Consider the following 20,932-nt stretch of genomic DNA (forward strand, 5'->3'; position numbering starts at 1 on the left):
CCAGACAGCCCGGAAGGTGAATTCCCACCATCAAAAGGCATCCTTAATCTCTTAAAGCATTAAGCAGATTCAGCAGTCATTGCAACTCTCTAAGCATTTAAAGGTTAATTGCAACCAAGATCTTTCAACAGACTGATGCTAGAGCATAAAGGTTTCAGGAAATGAAACAACCATATTTAAGGAGCTAATATCACAGATTCATGTCTCCCAGAGCTTTGTCCAGTGTCTAGCACTGACTCTTCTGTTTGTTGTTTTGTTTTGTTTTTTATCTGAGACTCCAAACAATACAAGTAAATGCACTTTGCTGTCAGGCTGAAGACTTGAAAATCCAACAGATCATTTCTGCTGGGCCTAATTATTAAATCCAGAGCTAGATGTGGAAAATTGAACCCACATCTTTAAAATGCTTGCTTGGATGAATAATAGCACCCGAGATACACATATTTGAATTTCCTTTCCTGTGGCTACATTTTTAAGTGTTTTTCTTTTGCTTCCTCTGCAGACTATTACAGACACAGTCCCGCAGTGACCCACAGAGGGGCACACTATTAAAAGCTAAGCTGTTGGGTCATCGCTTCTTTCTAAGGCAGAAGGGAGGCTGGCTTGGTCGCTTGCGATAGACTTTATCACCCTGCACCCTTGTGTTTCCGTCTCTGGGGCTGGGTGCTGACGAAGTTCTCACCCAAGATTAAGATAACCAGGAAAGACGTAGAAAACTCGTTGTGACATGAGAAACCTCTGGATGTGACAGATAAGAGTGCAAGAAGCTGACGAGCATTTTGTGCTCGAGTGGTCCAGTCTCTCTCCAATCAAGCAGCTTCCTTCAAACCCAAGAACATTTTATTACCAAAAGAGATGTCCAAAAGCAGGCAGACAAAGCTATAAGATCCTAGACAAGCACTCAGGACAATTTGGGCTAAGTGCCCAGTATTTTCCCCCTCTGTCTTTACACAAGTGCCAAGTAAGATCAGATCTTTGCTAATTCAAAATAGTAGAAAAGCAAAAATGTAAGTGAAGGAGAAACAAAGCAGCATTGCTATCCTATAAAACGTATAACTATTGGTTCAGCAACATGAGATCTCTGCTCTCTTTTCAAAAGGAAATGTGAAAGCAGAGCTGGTGTCAAGCCAAGAACACCTTTATTTACAAAGCAAGTCAGGAAATAAGCTGGATTTCCTTAGGAATATTCACGGCTCAGAACCTCTCCTCTGACATCCAGCCTGCCAGTGCTTTAGGACTCCAGGTATTCAAAAGGCTCTAAAGCCCGGTTATCATGGTAACAGCTAAGTGCATTGTTCACATTTCACATTGTGGGGGAAGAAACTAAACAGACAAGACCTTTTGCATTACTGAATAGCTGAGAAACCAGCTTTTGCATCTGCCTCTTCAGACAGGGATTTCTACCTGCCTTGCACACTTTTACATTACTGCTGTGTTCAGGGAGCAGATTAAGTGAAGGTACAAACACACACTTGCAACATATTCCCATAACAGAAGCCAGATGGTCTCCTCCAGGTCTGGCAAGAGCCCAGACCTGCCATGCACACAGACCTCCCAGGTGGAACAAAACCCAAGTACTGCTTTTGTTGCTTCCTACAAGGAGTTTTGGTCAATTTGTTGTCCCCAGGGGGGAAAATGTTTACTTAGTCTTGATGTCGTTTCTCATTAGCAAGGCTGCTAAGTGAAATATTGGGCCATCCAACTTTAGATCCAGCAAGACCAGCTGCAAAGGGGAAGGCCAATAAACAACCAGCAGGAAGAGTTCTCAGCCTCTAAAGATCACAAAGTTATGCAAAGGCAATGCCAATAACCATGCGGACTGATAAAAGTTGTAGAATCTCTAAATCTAGGAAGCAGCAATTACCTCTTACACTTATCATTTGATTCATCACTCCCGTAACACAGAAAAGACATCATTCCTCCAATTAACATGGCAAGCAAAGAACTGGGGATTAATACCAAGTAGTTGAATGCTCTATTATCCTGTGCTAACAACCCTCCACAAGTCAGAATTGGCTCCAGGCACCTTGGGCACTCGAGAGCACTTCTTCAGAGCCACAGAGATATCAAGATCAAACCCAGGAAATTAGCTTTCATCTGTAACACAATAGCAATGCAAAAATTTATGACTGCAACTAAGCCTGTAAAATAAGCTCAGTTCCTTTTCACTAACGCTCGGAAAGTGATTAGGGCAGCATTGTGGGGCAACGGGCTGGTGGGAGCCCCGTCTGAGCTCACTTTTACTGGTGCAGGTGTTCACGCTGAGAAGGCAGAGCACTGAAATTTAAGGGTATCTAACTTAAAAGACAGCTGTGGTGAAATCAGCCCAAGTTCAAATGGAAGAGGACTGGGTTTTATGCTGCTGCTTGAAGAATGGGAGACATCTGGTGCATGTTCACTGAGCATCACTGGGAATAGCGCTGCCTCTACCCACCAGGCAGAGCAGCAGGCTGCTTCAGCAGGAGGTGCTGGGAGGTAAATGGGAACAGCAGGGCGTAAAGAAGGATGTGGGAACGGCTCGACAGGACTGCTGTCATGTTAACATGACTTAGCCTCCACAGGGGAGTCACACCCTCACACCAACATGCAGGAGGCCTGGCGGCTCAGGGGAACAGGAGGGCCCTGTGGTGCAGCAGCCCTGCCCCAGGCAGAGGTGTTTGCATGCAGGTGTAGACAGAATTGATTCATGAAATGGAGCCCTTTCTCTGCACAGATCCATCCCTGGGGGCTCCCTGAGCTCAGCTGTGGGAGGCAATGGCCAACCATTGTTGGAGCTGGGGCCTATAAAGGCAGGCTTGTCTCTGCTGCCACAAACAGCACAGCTCCTTGGGCTAGCAAGGTGAGCTTAAAAGCTCATCTCCACAAGAAGATCAAGAAGACTTCAGATATCTTCCTGTGACAGAAACAAGAGTGAAAGCACCAGCCCGTGACAGGGAGGAGAGATTCTCCTTCAGGAAAGTGCCCCTTCTCAGCTCAGCACCTTGCGCAGCACTGAACGCAGGCAGTGCTAAGGTCACTTGGAAATTCAATTCTAAAAGAGATACTCCACAGTTAACATTTTCCAGCCTCGGGAGGACAGAATTGAGTTGTTTATTCAGAATGAAGCACATCTGGCTAATGTAAAGTTTGCTTGTAATTGGCCCCAATGAACAATAAAGTTGCAAACTCATTTCACCAGTGCCTGAACGTGCAGAAAGCAATCTGCCACAGGACGTTTTATAGGAAGCGCTGTGCTCCAGCATCATGCAGCCTGGTGCTGTGTGAATCACAGCCCATTTAACAGTGACATTGATGCTAGGCTGCTCCAGAGAAGGAAAGGCAGCTCTGCCCATTACATACCAGCCAACATCATTAGGGTCAATTACCCCATTAGTGCTGAAACAGACCACAGATTCCTTACATGTGAGCAGAGAGCTTCAATCCTCTCCAAGTATCACTTTCAACTAGCAATCACAAAACAGGCACATGGAGATATTCAGCTACTTACAAACAGCACTGAGCACCTAGCAGAATTAGGTCCTTAATTAGGATTTAATAAGCAGCTAATTGTAATGGCAGTGGTCTCATTAGCTTGATGCCTCATTACTGTGAACACAGATCAAGTTGAGAAAGCCAGTCAGCCTTGCAAGCCTCTCCAAACAATGCAACTGGGGTTGATTAAAGCAAGCACTGCTTTTGTGGCAGCTACTAATGAAAAGCAATTTCATAGCCAATGGGAAACTAACAGTAATTTGTGTCACTCTTTTTCAGAATGTCTTTAGTAAGAAGCATGGGACCAGGAAGTTTGTTAATACTAAATAAATGCCAAAAATGGAGAGGAAGAATTCATAGTCAGCACTGCAAAATTGGGAATACTGGACTGGAACGATGTTTGCACCAAAGACAGCACATGGAAATTACTAATGACAGTTAATTGTAAAACCTCTAAAGCAAACCAATGTATTTCTGAATCATGAAGAACTTAACAGCCTTTGGTTACCTGTTATGTCTATTCAAGCTGTAAGTTCCAGTATAAATTTGGGTACTGTCCCACAGGAGCTGAAATCATGCTGAATTTTGACTGCAGTGCTCAACTTGCCTTTGATCAAACAAAAACCTCTGTTTAGTGATTCTCATCTGCCACCATTTGTAGATGATCATAGCTACAGGTCTAAAATCAAGTTCTGCATTTAGTAAGAATAGTATTTATTGCTATGTGTTTCATATATCTTTTTCTTGTTATTGCAGAAATTTAGAGAAAAAGACAGAGTGCTCCTTCGTCAAAATTGACGATCAATTAATCATTTCTGAATGCAAATCAAGGAGTAGCCTCTATGCTCTGCTGTTCACCTGCTTTCAATCAAGAACATGAAGTTTTCTAAGGCTAGGAGTTTGCAGCAAGCCATTCTACATCATCTTTAGGGATATGGTTTAGTGGGGACTGTTAGTGTTAGGTTAGAGGTTGGACTCGATGATCTTGAGGTCTCTTCCAACCTAGAGATTCTGTGATTCTGTGTGATCTTTGCACCACACGGAACCAATGTGACAGCTGGTAAAACAAATTCAAAAGACATGGCTCATTAAGAAAAAAATATTCTGGTCTTGATCTCCATGTATCAAAGTTTCTGCAAGTCACATATGAAAAGTCCTGTACAGAAGGGAATTGAACCTTTTTGAAGTTGATAGTGATATGGAAAATTACCAATCTGTGTGCATGTGTTTGTGTGTTGAAAAGATGTGTGCAAAACAAATCTTTACCTAGACTGCCCTTCAGGTGAAAAATACAGAGATATACCACTGAGAGCACACCATGCTGATACCATTGTGAATCACTTTATGCTGGTGCAGGCAGCATTTGCAGCATAGCAGCAAGCAGCTACACCCCTTGTGGACCATCACAGCTCTTGGTTAACAACTGTTATGAAAAGAAACAATGCTCACAGCCACCAAAGCCAGAGAAATCCCTCGGGAGCCTGAGGATGTGATTTCTCAGTAGTTAAGAGGCATTACTTATTACACTGTGATGTTGCCACTGCCTTTGTCCTGCACAGGTGCCAGTATCTGCAGGCATCAGGCTGAGGTAGAGGGAGGACAACCAGCAGAAAAACCTTTATCTTTTTTTTTTTTTTTTTTTCTGGGCTGTTTCTTTATTGGTTTAGATCTCTGAACTCACTCACTCTGAGATCAAAAAAACAAAGCATCGATATCTTCTCTTGGAACATCAGTTGTGTGCTTACAGAGTCCATGGTGAACAAAGAGCACCACTCAAAGATGTTAACACACACAGAGAGGTTCTCAAGGATAGCCCAGCACCATTACAAGACAGCAAACATGGATTTCACTCAGCCTGTTAATACAAAACAAGAACAAAGAGCCACGATGCTAGGAAGTCCGGCTGCCTGCTATTGATTTTATACCACAAAAATCCAATGAGAAAGTCTTTGTGAAAGGCTCAGGCAGCCTTCAGAGACCTTGTTTCACACCAAAGTGCTGTGGCAAGCACAAGATTTGGGGCTGACCCAGGGATTTCTCCCAGCAGGCTGTCCCTGAGAGCTGCCCCGCACCTGCCAGGCAGGCTGCAAGAAGAGCAGCGGGTGCCCTGGTGGGCCCCACTCTCAGTTCTCCTGTGCTTTATCCAGGAAAGTGCTCATTGTCCAGGAGCTGGGTGGGACAGGAGGTCAGTGGATGGTGCTTTTCTCCAGCTACAGAACAAGAGGCTACACTTGCCTGGCCCACAAGCTGACCAGGAGCGTGCAGTGTGCCCATCAGGCAGCCCCAGCCTCTCATAGCTCTGTCCACATGTGGCAGCATTTTACCAGTGGAAATTACACCCGATCCTCCTCATCTCCAGTGCTGCACAGAGGATGAAGCAGCTTATAGAGGCTTCATGCCTCCTGCTGTCAGTTTTGATCGCATTGCTGCGAAGCCTCCTGTAAGCAGACAGCTCAGCTGGGCAGCAGTGAGGAGAGGAACGGAGGCAGGTCAGGATCTGTTCAGCTGGCAGCAGTTGTCACCTCTGCTTCCCTCCTTGAGGCAGAAACACAGAGAAAACAGGATCTGAGAAAGGCAATTCCAGTAAGGGAACACGCTGCACTGCATGCAGCCAGCTGTGCTATGCAACCGCTCTCTGGTAGGAAAGAGCTACCTAATTACCAAAAGTGCCATTTCTGGAGACTGAGCAGCACCAGTCCCGGCTGTGTATGCTGCAGGATTTAGGAGCAATCTACATCAAAACACTGCTGTGCGTCAGAGAGCGTACAGTCCAAACCAGACAATGTGGTGGACAGCAAGAAGGAGGACGTCAAAGGCAGACAAAGACTTTAAGCTTGAAAATTACTTAATGAGGCAAGGAGAGACAGGATTTATCATCATCTGTGCAGCATCATCTAAGGGGAAACAGAGCTGGGAGGGCTGAACTAGAGAGACAGACAGACAGGTGCCCTGATCTGTGAAATATCCAAAACAGAAATGAGAAAAAAGCAATAATGGCCTCTTCATGGGTGAGGAATGGAGGCTTAGCATGGCTATATGACATTTTTAAAGTTAAGTACCCCAGTACTTGGAAAAGCATCGAGAGTACTGGACAGAAGAGGGCTAAAAATATGTGATACCAAGCTCAGCAGCATTTCCATACCTGGCTGCTATTTCCAAAGTTGAAGCAGGTACCTAAGTGATCAGGTACAGCTGAAGTACAGCAAGAAGTGAAATATAAATTTCCAAAATCACTGGCATTCTCCCTCTCACCCCCCCCTTACCTTGTACTGTAATTGCTCTCCAAAAATTACATTTAAATCCCCATAGTCAGTGCAGTTTCAACAGTACAGAGTGTGCAGAACTCTTAAATCCCCAGGCTCTCTCAATGGCCACAGAGATGGAGAACAGCAGGTAAGTAATCATTGCAAAAACAGGGTATTTGCCTTATTCTGGAAAGATTTGTGGACTTGTTGTGCAAGGGACTGTCACACTAGCAATCTGTGTGAGGAAAAGCAAAGCTAGATGTTTTTTAAACTTATAATTTTGTTGTAAATGTAAGTGCTGAATACTTTTTAAAGTTGTTCATAAATTGCATTACTCTAGCATTAATTTCGATGTTAGTGACTAATTGTACTTTATGGAGCTCTAAGAAATACACCAAGCAAAATCTGATTTTAGCAGAGAAAAAGATCTTGCAACTGGAACAAAAAGTCTCTCTCCCTCATGCCAAAGCCATAAAATTATTTCTCAGAAGTCAGGGGGGATTTTGCCACAAAGGTATGCATTTCCTGATAGCAAAGGTAACAACCAGCATTAAATCTTGGTGGCTCACCAGGACCACAAGCAATTTGTGTTAGTTAATTGTGTAGCCACCCCCTACAACAGGCCCTCCAGCAGGAGCAGAGCCATGGAGGACATGCAGGGACCAGAGACATCGTCCAGCTGTGACTGCAGGAGCCCAGAGTCACTTTGAGGGGCAGGATGCTGTGCCCACCCAATTAATAGCTTCAGCCATTTTAGGCACCCTGTACTTGCAAAGATGGGGTGGGGAAGGGACAGGCGATGGTTATGTTCAGTCTTGGAATACCAATCAGTAATTCAGCAGCATGAGGGAGGGCCTATGAGCATAGAGGAGTAGGAGACCTATGGAGAAGAAAGGAGCTTGAAGGCACAAGCTTCACCCTCTGCAGATGGGGTTCAGATGCCCACCTGCCAGCACAAGTCCTTCATGAGCCCACTAAGTCAGGAGCACCTGCTTCCCCCCAGGAGATACTATTCTACCACCTCCCAGGTTAAGGGACGTGCTGTAGGGAAAATTACCTGAAATGCTGAGAACTACAGGAAGATCTCAGGGACAAGAACCCATGTGAGAACACCTAACTATTTGTCACAAAGCTGCATGGCCGGTCCTCCTGAGACCTGCTCCAAGACCACAGCGCACAGTCAGGCGCTGCACCTACACAGGTCTTCCAAGCAACACTGTTCCCCCTCCCCAAACTCCGTCACAGTTTATGAACACACAGAGCAGAAATTTGACAAAAGGGAAGACAACCAGGGTCAGACTAGGTGACCTCAACCTCCCTTCTCGCCTCCTGCTATAAAAGCAATATAGTCAGAAACACTACTGGTGCTTCCTTCCCCCCTCCATGCTTCCATTTTGCTACTGCCAGTCCCCAAGAGCTGTGCCATTTATTTGGGGCAACACAAGATACTCGCTACAAGCTCCTGCTCTCTAAAGGCAGCTTTGTGAAGTGGCTACTGAGAAACCAGGCTCATATCTACGAAGGGTCACGTACCTTTGCCAGGATCCCCAGCCATACCTCCATCACCAGTTGTTCTCTCCCTTGGCAAAGGCAACCCAGTTCTGATGAAATCCTCATTAAAAGCCTCCTAAGTATTAAAAACTATCTTCTACCTCCCATATTGCCAATATACGTGTAGCTGCTGGCCTCTGCCCCTGTGTGCCCACGAGGTGCACACGCAGAGGGGCTGGAGGCAGGAATCTGCCAGCTGCTCGCCCTCGACCCCAGACATCTCTGGTGCCTCTGGGACATGTGTGGGGATGTGTGGTCTGAGGAAACGTCCAGCAGCCTGTGCTAAACCTGAACAGCACCTCATGAGGTTGTGTGAGGGCTTCAGGCAAAGGGAGCCAGGCGATGCGATAGCCAATTCAGCCAGTCTGCCCCCATCACTCAGAAAACATCCCTTAGGGAGCCCACAAACTCCCCAAGAGCCAGGCACAACTTTTCACTCACTTTGCTAACTTCCAGCCACCCCATTCACCTCCACACCATGGAGGTCAATCTTACATGTCCCCCCAACTACTCCACCTGACTGGCACAGCTGAAGGATGGAGACCGAGGAGATCTGTAACAGCCACAGCTGGAACAGAGCTCCACTTCCCCTACATTACACCCATTTTCCCTGCAAACTGAACTCAAGTCACCTCTGTAACCATTTATTGCTAGTGATCTGCCATGAACTCTTTGAGGTCAACAACCTCAGCAGAGCCCGGTGTCTGGCCTAGCTTATTGTCTGACCAGTTTCTGTATGTCTGGGCCGTTTGTTTAAGCCACAGCCCCACACAACATCCCCATTTGGCTTGTGCGTAATTTAGGGAACAGATGAATGCCATTTCCGTTGTTGCCCAAGAGTGGATGTAGCCACGTGTCTGAGCGCTTGCTGAACAAACACCCCAGGTCAAAACCACACACAGCCTTCAGTATTTCGCAGAGAAACTCCTGCTGGGGTCAACAGAGGCAAAACTTCCATCGGTCTTCATAACACCAGCATCACCCATCTTGTGCCCTACCTTGTCTTTACAGCTGCTGCTTCACTTTGTGGTGTGGGTTTTGTTTGCAGCCCCATGATTTAAAAATCCTGAACTATATTTTCAGACAAGAAAAATGTTAGTCTGCAGTGAAACAACCCTCTCACACTGAAGTAACTGCTGGCACCACCCTATGACTAGATCCATGCAACCCCTTTTTGAGCACAGAGCTGTCCCCAAGGAACCCCTCTTACTATCACCTGGTTTGTAAGAGAACAGCCACCACTGCTACCAAAGGCAGATTACTGAAGGTTACTTTTTCATATACTCAACTTCTAGGAATTCTCCACAAAATGGGAATAAGCCTTTCTGACAGCTCTGACTCAGAGTGATAGGCAGAAGTGACAGGTTTGGACAGCTTGAGAATAAAAGCAGAGAGAACACACCTGCAAACAGCATCAGCTTTGTGCATACTGACAGAGACTATAAAAAGGTGAGAGCAGAAGAGAATTGTAAATCATAGGAGTGATCAGGAGTAAATCAGGAGTACTTGATTAGCAGCATATTAACACCTACGGAAGAACAGCCTAGAATTGCTGGTAGAAATTTTAAACATATTTAAATCAATTCCCCCATTCCTGAGGAAGCCATTATGTTGACACTGGTGGTACCTAACATTTCGATCTGTTTTGGAACATCAAGCTACCAGCATTTTAATCTTTTCTGCAACATGACTATTAAGGAAAATTAAAATGCAGCTCTGCTAAATGATTGCCAGTACATCATCCACGCAGAAGTGGGAGCAATCAGACCTAATTTGACAACTGCAACCTCACCCAGGGTAATTAACACAAGCAGGGTTATTAAGCCTAGAGGAATTCAGGTCATGTTATTTCTCTTCAGAAAAAGACAGAAACCTCCTATTTGCATCGTTGTCCTTCCTTAGCTGAATATCCCCATCCTGTTGGAGTGGCCCACTTGTGAGCATGCTAGCCACACAGGGAGCCTAGCAGGGAAGTCAGGGGGATACAAAGGAATTCAGCATCTGCAAATCAGGAGACTCTGGAGAGCTGAAATAGAGACTTGGCATTTAACTTTAAGTGGAAAACTACAAGTTTCAATACAGACATTGCTTTGGAGAAGCTAAAGGATGCTGAAATTGTGCCTATGAAGGTACACACCTTTTGCAGAATCTTAGTGTGCAATCAAAGACAAGATCTTCTGAACAAAGTGTTGCCTCCTCTTTGTTCATGACTTCTCATATTCCACATGATCTGGTAGTTTTATTGTTAGCTCTCTGTGATTCCAAAAAATGCTCAAAGATTAGTATCATTAGTATCAGTTCATTAGCCTTAATTTGACTGATATAAAACTGAAGTCAAAATGGCTCTATTAAAAGCAGCCAGATCTGCTTTTTTTCCCCTCTGTATAGGTAGCTCATGGAAGAAGTAAAGAGAATAATTTAATAATTGCTAAAGCATTTCCTTGTATATGACACAAGAGGAATTCGCCAGATTATACTAAGCTTGAAATAAGTCATTCTGAGGATGCACACCAACCCAAAGCTAAATTAGCTCCAGTGGGAACTAACTTCACAAGCATTATCTTTCAGGATGCTTTTAAAAATCAATAAAGCTCTTGAAATACTTTAAATACAACCAAAGATTTGCTGCAAAGTAGCTAAATCTACTTAAGAGGGGAGGTTTGTTCAGTCCTGGGGATTGCTAAATGGAAACCTAAGCACCATTTGGTGGTACAAATAATAATGTCCTCTGTTGCCCAGTGCTCACCTCCAGCCTACTTACTTCACTTCAGTAAATCCAGGGACAAAGGATAATCTCTTGTTTCCCTGTCTGTTAGGCAAAGCAAGTTCTAACCCCAAAGGTTAGCTATGGGGCACATGCACACCCTTCATTACACCTTTAATTAAAAATGTAGCATCAGGGCCTTGGGTACCCCTGCTCATGCAGCCTCCCAGGACTGTGATGGGATGCTCAGAGAAGCTGTGCCAATCTCTCAGAGGTTTTGCAAATTTTGATTTCTTACAGAAGAGCCCAGAGATGACATGCTTTTGCAATCATGCCTCAAAGACGCCTCCTGAAGTGTAGGTGAAAGTTTGTTCTGCAGCAACAACTGCAGATGTTAAACCTCAGCCACAGCGGACGAGTTGCTGCTGAACTGCTCTGCTCAGTCTGCTTCGCCCATTTTGGATCTTCAGAGGCAAGTAGATGCTTTGAAGATGAGTAGCTGTGCTGGCAAGCTGACAAGAGGACTTGGCAAACTGTAAGCTGCTTGCTGTCCTGTAATGGCAGATCCTGAAGTTGCAGAGGATCAGTTTGTCCAACCTCAGAGGATTCACAGCAAAAAGTCAGTGCACTTTGCACTGCAGAAACACCGTGCTAAATAAAATGAATATTCTCTTGCTAAAAGTTTTTCTTGTTTACTTTTACCCAAGGAAATCAACTTGGCAATTCCCATTGCATCAGCAGGATCAGAGGCAGATATCACAAATTCCTGCCTGAAGTTGTCATCTGTGATGTCAGAGTTTGGACACTGTACCAGCAACACCTGTGTGCTAAAACAGGGTGCTCTAAAGCATGAATAATGATGGCTCATTTTGGTAGTTTATAGCATGGATATGTGCATTCACGTGGCAATACGGTAGGGCAGATAATTCAGCAAGCCTGTGGCAAGTGAGAACATCTAATGGTGATTTCCACAAAGTGCTTGGCGACATTCCTCACAAAAAGCTCCCTTAAAGATATATATATATATAATAATAATACAAAGCACCAATAAATAATGGATAAGCTTTTCGTTGTGAATAAACTGCCACTTGAAAGCTAGAGAGTAGAAGCTGACAGCTCCCTCAGCAGAGAGGTGACCAGCAGACCACCACAGTGCCTGGTGGACCGCGTCAACCGCTGTATTCACAAAAACCTGAAAAAGAGGTAAACAGTGAAAGTAGCTTCCAGGGGAGTAGAAAAGAGGGTGGCTACAAAGAGCTACAGGACATCATTACACCAAGCAACACAGTAAGTGACACGGCTTACTCAATGTTACATCAAATGTCAACATGATGCATTAGAAAACCACAATCCGAATTCTCCTCTCCCAAGAGGAGGTCTGAGTTACTGCTACCCACAAACGAGGTCTTTAGACTGGAACAAAAGCCCTAAGAAGCATCGGTTCCATATGGACTGGTTATCAAGATAAGGCAAATGTTATGCCAGAGAATTATAATAAAGAATTTTTATACCAAACCATGAATCAGGTGAGGGATTTGTATCAACAGTTGTGGGTGCAGGTTTTCAATTCATGACACGTCCCCTGAGGGAGACATGGAGCACAAGCATGCAGGAAGGATCTCGTTTTAATTCAGGGGTGTCTCGTTCCTGCATATCTGTATTTAATAAGTACAGTGCTCTCAAACAGAAGATTGGAGCCACAACCAGAAAGCATACAATCATTTGAACATGCTTGTAGAAGTTGTAACTGAGGGAACAAATAGGCTAATGAGTTTATTTATATTATAAGCAGATAATCACCAGGTATGATGCATCTCTGTACTTGGATGAAATTCTGCCTAGCATTCACTGGAACAGACTAAAATGTGGTCAGCACAAAAGCACAGCAGAAGCTGTGGCCATTACCAGGATACAACAGTGAACCCCCTTGTGATGACAACAGATACACACTCTTTCCATTACATAATTTAAAGGGAACTTGAGGCATGCAGCAGCCAAAATCCTGTACCTTGAACAACGTGGGCTATGCAAGGAACTGGGAACAGCAGGTGCCTACTCAAGACTAAACACAAAATTCATCTAAGAACCAAGCAGGCCTGTTTCCCTGCTGCTCTTGCACAGGTAGGGCAGGTCTTGCCTGTCAAGTTCTGCTCCCAGCTCCTTTGATGAGAAAGCTTCAAGTATCAGCAGGCCACGGCTGGCAACACAGAGAGCCAAGATGGAAATCTTGAAGTATGCACACACAGTGCTATGTGGCACCTGCTCATGAAAGGTTTTGCTTTACCTTATCCATACAGGGAACCTAAGTCAGGCATCTTAAAAAATGGGCAATTTAACATCACATGCCCTAACCTAGCTCAAGTGTGAGGCACATGGCACTGCTCAGCCATACCTGCCACAGGAACAAGTCACCCTGAAGATCAGATGTGAATTTGCAGTACATCAGCTATTCCATGGGAATATCCCTGGAGACTCTTTTTGGGCGTACGCTCACAGGTAACTCACTTCAGAGTCACGAGGTGCTTCTATGGGACAGCAGCATGAACCTAATCAGATACACCACGTCACCTCATCAGCACCATGCTCATGGCTCTGCATACCTTGTATTTCAAAGAGGTGCTCTCGTCCTGACACAGGGTAACACCTTCTGTCCATCCCGGGATGGACATTTACAGATTGCTCTCTGTACAAAACCTTTCAGCTTGCTGACAGATGGCAGCCAACAAGTAACTTACCTGCTGCCCACGAGAGGAACTGGCGATAACCCAGGTCAGCTCGGAAAGTTTGTCTTAAGGAATGATTAGCTGAAACACAACTCTAAAGAGACAGTAAGTGCTTTTATTAAATTTGTTTTGATGCCATCATTAGGAGACTCAACTTTCCTGTTCTGTGCTAATTAGACCAGCCGGCAGAAGCCCAGAAAGAGGAACATCAATCAAGGGCATCTGGAGCACCGCAGGAACAGACAGAGAGAGACTGCCAGAAGGGATTTCTGAGTGCTCATTGCCTACGAAGTTTTGGAATCCCCTTCAACCAGTCATTCAAGTTAGGTCAAGACACACGGATTTAATCCTTCCAGCCCCTCTAGCAAAGTGCAGTCAGGGAGCTTTCAGCTGAGGCCAAATCAGCAGGCCTGTCTCTAATGCAGGAACACCAACCTCCTGCACCTCCTGACAGACGCTGAGACTTTCCCTCACACGTGATTCTGCTCCGCATCCAAAGGCAGCATATCTAACTACTGATAAAAATGAATTGACATTCTCCAACCTTTTTTTCTGTAACCATTGGTACAAAAATACCTCATCAGGCCTGTATCACACCAACTTGTGGTGTAAAAAGTAATGTCCTATTGGGCAACACACCTTCCTCTGTGCTGTAATTACTAAGAAAATGACACCTACCAAAGCCTACCCTGGTACACGCCTTCCACAGCTACCATTTTATCTGAAGCTTGAAAGCCTACTAAGAAGATCATTTATCCAAGATGAAATCCAGAATTCAAACACTGCAGTGCTACAAGCACAGCACCCTCAATGCGACTGACTGTCCTGGACCAAGTTATGGTGGAGACCAGCAAGTGAGATCAGTGACAGACACCCATAACCCATCCCTGGAGGCAAAAACCTTCTCTACCAGCTAAAGAACCTATCAAGAGAAAGCTACAGAAGGCAAGATCCCTGACTGCCTACAAAGTCTCTGCTACCTTACCTAGCGATAAAAGTTCAGTAGGACTCAGCATTTCCTGCTTTCCAAAGGCAGAGCAGGGACGGCTGCGCCTCATGGCAGCGAGGCACCACGTCTGCTCCTGCCTCTTCATGACAGTTTTATTCATAAGAGCACCTTCTTCGCTTTTTCCACGCTTAGAAAAGTGCTGGAACACCACGGTTAAGATCTCAAAGAATCAGAATAGCCCGAGTTGGGAGGGACCCACAAGGATCATCAAGTCCAACTCCTGGCTGCACCCAGGCCCACCCAAAAATCAGCCCACATGCCTGAGAGCGTTGTGCAAATCCTTCTTGAACTCTGGCAGGCTCAGTGCCATGACCCCTGCCCTGGGGAGCCTGTCCCAGTGCCCAACCACCATGTCAGTGCAGAACCTTTTCCTGATACCCAGCATGAGCTGCCCCTGCTGCGGCTCCATGCCCTTCCCCCAGGTCCCATCACCCTCACCCTTCCCTTGGGGTTGTCATCACAGATGTGAAAAGCATTGATCTGCCAGTCAGAACTTGCCTCTGTGGTGTTTTTTTGTTGTTTGGTTTGGTTTTTTTTGTTTGGTTGGGTTTTGCTTGTAAACACACAGAAAAGAAATGATCATGTCAGAGAAAAATTGAAAGGCATGAATGGGACCGAGCAAAGAACAAGAGTCAAACTTTTGCTTGAATGCAGTCAGTTCACAAACACTCAACTGCAGGAAGGCATCAAGGAAATCCAACCGTAGAAGAGCTGAGCACTTATCTGCATGGACCATTCTTCATTGTTTGTGTCAAAGACCGTCTTGCCCATATCTTGGCAATATCCCTACCATCACAGCAGTCAGCAGCGAGAACTTAAGTACTACAGTCTTCAAAATCAACAAGTGAAATTTGTCTAAAAATAGTTTAATGTAGCAAGTTTGGCTATAGAACCAGTGCAACATAAAGAGGACACCCATCATATAACCAACTTTACTGCTTAATCTTAACAGAGTAAGCTACAGATGCAATGGATTTACCACAAGTTATTTGGTTAAATTAAATACTGCAGTTAGGATCATGCTGTTCATAGTTGTGGCTTTACAGTACCAATGCGTAACTTGGCTGAGTTAGTTTTACTGTAAAATGCAAGTTTACAGAGAAACAAATAATTTAGTATAGTATGTTGTATTCCGTTTCATGCTCCGTCACAATGATAAAGTCTTAGACAAACAATATTTCAGCATTATGTGAATAATGCCAAAACATACAGAAAATTTAATGCCAGATTTACAACATAATACAGTGCTTAACAAACAGATTTCTTGTGTATGTTGGCCAAGTGAGAAGGCTACACAGGACTGAGAAGCATCCAAACGCTACTCATAGTGCGTACGGAGTGAACAGGAATGCTTTACCTTCTGAAGGAAGTGTTGTCCTAAAGTTTGTGTCCCGAGCATAACGCAACAAAATGAATGCAAAACCCTTGCCTCAGCCATGAAGCAAGAGCACTCACTATATACTTTCAAACTTAACCCGGAAAAACACTTCAAAAAGAGGAAGAAGAGTTGTAATCTCTTGACAATGACGACAGAACTTGATTACTGTACTATGGGAACGGCTGTGATGCTGTAAACAAACTTCAACCGAATTTAGTTAATGCATCTACTCTTAACCCAAGAACACTGTCATTTCAGCACAGACTGGTTTTTAAAGCTAAAGACGCTACCAGAGGTTTTATTTTTGTTTGAAAAAAAAGTAGGGATTTGAAAATCCCTACTCAGAGTGGTTTGCTTTTTCTACTGTTAGGTATGGGGTCAGACTGCTGGCATTGTTCTACAAGGAAAACAAGACACGTATTCATTTTTACTTTTAAAAGAAAAACTTCCTCAAAATTAAATCAGCTTTGCAAGCATGCAAAGAAATATATAGGTAAACCAGACTGGAATCGCAATCAGACTGTCAAATCACAACAATGTCCTTTTCCTTCTCTTTTTTTCCTCCAAATTAAATGTGTTGCCAGAGTAGTTGGTGTGAAACTGATGGAATTAAATTCATTTACACGAAGTCTGGTTACAAAGCAGAAAGAAAATGAAACTTCATCCCTGCCGCTTCTGGTTTTTTATTATTAATATTTTTCCTGCATTTTGTAATGTAACACATGCAAGCATAACGGGGTTTCTGGTGTCTGTGTTGTGTTTTTTCCCCCCAACAGGCTTAAGAGTTGTGCAAGACAAAACTGAATAAACTTTTGCTTCATTTCAGAAAGACTTTATATTACCAACTTATTTCTTTTTCATAACTAAAGATGATAAAAATAAATCCATACTAATAGAAAAACAGTCAAACTGCTCTTTCAAGTACATTTCTCCCCTCATAAAGGAATTGCATTAGCCATATACGGATTAAAACCCATGTCACAATCATTAGCATTCAGACCTTAGGTCCAGATCTCCCAGCACTGGACTCAGCTGGACTTCCAGCTGAGTTTACACAAGCCTGGAAGCAGGAGGCTGATAGGTACACGTGCATGCATTACACCACTCTCAAATTCCCTGATTCTGACTACATCCACTATCACACCCCCATCATGTCCCTGAAGCAAGAGAAGTGGCACAGGAGCCACAAAGTGATCTTGGACAGATGGCATCATTCCCTGATCAGGTGCAAAGCTGGTTTCTGCTGACAGAGATGCACTTTGCAGACCTATTAGACTGGAGAATTTTGTCCACAATCCACCCTAAAATAAATTTAGCCTTGGCAGCTTATGTTTCTACATAACACAGCATAAAATACAATTTAGTATTTCCTTTAGTCTCAAATTCACATCTCAAACTGTTGCAATTATGGAAGCCAATGAAAAGTTAGAGGGGTTTTTACAAGAGTTGGTCCCAGCATTAGACACTAATACATATGAAAAATGAAAAGGGACAAACTTCCAAGCCACTATTAGTGATGGTAATAGGTTCAACTTTTCTTCCTTCCTTCTTAAATTCACCTCCTATCGATACAAGAGAAAAAGTGCAACTTTGCAGCATGTTTGTTCACATCAAGTTTTTCCTCTAGAACACATTTTGCAGTAACAAAGTATGGTCTATAAAGTTGCAAAGTGCACAAGCTGAAGGCACAGAGTACAAACACATAGGAAAACAGAGTTCAAAGTAACAAGTAACAAATAAAGAAAAAAGAAAAACCTGGAATTTAAAACTCCCTGACAGAAGATACATTTATATGGGACCAACTCTTAAAAGGTGACAATTTTTACACTAATGAACAAATACTGCAAAATAATGAAACTTTATTCTTATTATTTAAGTAAAAGATCCAGAAAATACCTTGAAGTTTAAAAACTAATACACTGACGTGTTAACTAGTTTTAAGAATGTCCTTAATATTAAGAAAAGAGTGCAAAAAAGGTTCTTCCATTCTAACGCTTTTGGAAGCTGCTGATTTCGGCTGCCCATTCCCACTTTGAAAGGATTATTTTTCAAGGTGCGTTCCTCACAATAATCGCAGAGCATGAACTTGTTGAGAGACTAGACCAAGGAAACATGTCTTTCAAAGTCATCCCAATTATAGCAGCAACTGACATTTTATCATATAAAGAAGAAAGTCCAAAACTCTTCTTCGAGGCATAGTTCGTGTCAGAGCTTGAGTATCAGCAGTTGCCAAAGGAGGCTCCAGTTACCTCCTGTGCTCCTCCAGTGTCTGTTCTGGCTAGGAATAGAAGCTGATCCAGTATATTCACTATCTGTACCCCCTGGAGCTTGCACAAGTTGATGAGCCATCTGAAATACAAAAAAAGATATTCTTTTATTAAAAATGCACCCTCTGTCCTTTGCCTCCTTACCCAAACAATCCTAAAAACAGCATTGCCTACAAAACACCAGCAGTGTAGCCTGAAGATGATATACCAAGCAAACAGCCATTCATTCATTTCAGGTTATAATAAGTATTCACAATAGAACCGTATGACATTTATGGCAGGAAATAAAGCAAACACACTCTATTGAAAGGACAGGAAGAAACTTGGTGGAAAGTGTACAATAAAATGAACTGAAGTTAACAGCGCCAGAATAGATACTATTATCCAAACCTGAAGGCTATTTAAGGACAAGCAATCATATGCTAGAGGCCACACAGCCAGCTAGCGGCATGCAGAGGTGCAGTCCCCAAGTTCTCACCATCCCCAGGAGCCCAGAGGTCTGCCCATACGCTCAAGCTGGGGGGGGGGGGGGAGTGCAATATGCTGGAGGGCAGGGTTAGAAGCCACATTCAGTGCAGGTCTGCATTGTTCTACCCCCAGTTTGTTTGGAAATACTGAACTTCACCGCACCCAGAACAGACCTCTGCAGAGCCACATCTGGCAGACGTCCACAGAACATCCCTCGATTTCATCTTACTGCTCTGAGAATACGCCAGAGCACTGCATCTTTCTCGCTCCAGGTTTCCTGGAGATGCTTGACTTTGGGCAAGACTTTCCTCAACTGTCGGGCAAGACAGTCACAATCCTCACTGACGCCAAGAAATAAAACCACAACTACCACTTCTAAAGTGCCTACAAAACCTATTATTCTAGCATAAAAGGAAACTAGATTTGTTATAGAGTACAAGCAGCACAGTTCAAAAGGAATACTTAGTAGAGAAACACGCAGACAGAAATATCCTCTCTTCTTGCTTGTTGGGAAGAACTTTAACCAGAGCTGGTACAGTATCAGAGTAGAAGATTCATACTTACTGTAAGTTAACTCTTCTCCAGCTCTCTTGCGTGACTGGTCACCTCTAGGAAAGAGGAAGAAGAGAGAGATGTTCACTTGAAAAAAGGAAAATGGTAACAAAATACTTCAGCACAACCATCAACTTCTCATGGACTTTTAGAAACAAAAAATAAACACGGTAGCAATAACACATCACTGCAGGATTCTCAATTTACTGAGCAGGAATACTAGATAATTTTATTTACTTAATTAGTAAAGTCTGAAAGTTCATCTTCGTAGAATGGTATTTTTACAAAATGGAGATGAGAAAGTGCTCATACACACTGTGGTCTTGTCATGCATAAAGTTGTTTCCTTTAGTTCTATAAGGTTTGGTTGAGAAATTTGAATTATATTTCAAATTCTGCATCTATCAGCCTAAAACAGTAAGATATGCCTGAAAACCCAATAGTCAGTCTAAGTAAGTCTAAGCTGACAGCATTCCCTCTCCAAGCAGAATATTTCAATAACCAGATTTGTATAAACACATGTTGACAGCATTCCTCCTGAAAACCCAAAGCAAAATTCCTATCCATTCGGGAAAAAAGAACACCACTCCTTTTATTCTTATGCACACAATCTCTTAAGGCTGGAAAATCCTGCTCCTTCACAAGTTTCTTATGATGACAGATACACTGTTGAAACTGTTGTATAGAGAAGAGAGGCTCCGATATATTTTCATCACAGTAGTTATAATTTCACATTTATCTGCTGGAAACTGGTTGAAATTGGGGATTCTAATAATATGAAGTGTTTTTCCTCTAAAACCACTCTTAAGGTGATAGACCTGCTGCGTATGCCTTGATTAAGCTCTTTCACAGGAGAAATACCACTGGGAGACTGGCTTGCATTCCCATTTTTTGCAGCAATCGTTTATAATAGTGCAGATCAGCTGACTATTTCAACTAGAGCCTGACAGGCCATTAATGCTGAAGACACCTCACTGTGCTGTATTCCTCATGGTTATTGTTGTAGGAAATGCTGCAGTGAAGACATCACCATTTTTGACACAATTATGGAAGAGTGAATGATATTTCTTTCTAACCCAAAAGAGTACAAAGGAGCATGCCAAGTCTGTTAAAAAAGAAAAACAACCCTTTTATACATATGTACATATAAATCTATATGTAGAAATATAACCTTATCATTTATAACCTTTCAGAATTGTTCTGTATTTCTGAACATGGAGAGAGGCTTATTACATCCTGAAATACATTTCAAGGCAAAATGCATTTGAAATATCACTGCAAAATGCCACGCAACAAATATATTAACTGTACTTCAGTTTTAACTTTTACTGACAACACACTGTACTTTAACTCTTTAAACACCCTCCAGGCTTACAAGAATGCACCAACTCCCTGACATACAGAATATTGGGCAAAAACACATTCACCACAGACTAAATGCAGTCAGTTATTCCACTGCAATGTTGTATTTTGCATTGGTCATTTAATAAATTGAAAGCAAGCCACACACAAAGAGCAGTTGCACCACTAGGGTGGGCCAGTTTTCTAAACCTACAAGTCACATC

At 43.3% G+C, this 20,932-nt stretch overlaps 1 protein-coding gene across 1 annotated transcript in view; it reads right to left on the bottom strand.

Annotated features, from left to right (window-relative positions):
* Positions 1-15,548: 15,548 nt before the first annotated feature.
* CACUL1 (CDK2 associated cullin domain 1) overlaps positions 15,549-20,932 on the bottom strand; it is a 46,697-nt gene continuing 41,313 nt past the window's right edge. Inside the window, exons 8-9 of the mRNA XM_027460198.3 lie at positions 19,381-19,424; positions 15,549-18,430 (exon numbers count right to left, since the gene is read on the bottom strand). Of these exons, the coding sequence (XP_027315999.1) occupies positions 18,390-18,430; positions 19,381-19,424 (85 nt within the window). The 3' untranslated portion in view covers positions 15,549-18,389. The remainder of the gene's footprint in view (positions 18,431-19,380; positions 19,425-20,932) is intronic.

This window comes from Anas platyrhynchos, chromosome 6 (genome assembly GCF_047663525.1).
Source record: "Anas platyrhynchos isolate ZD024472 breed Pekin duck chromosome 6, IASCAAS_PekinDuck_T2T, whole genome shotgun sequence".
Classification (NCBI taxonomy): Eukaryota; Metazoa; Chordata; class Aves; order Anseriformes; family Anatidae; genus Anas; species Anas platyrhynchos.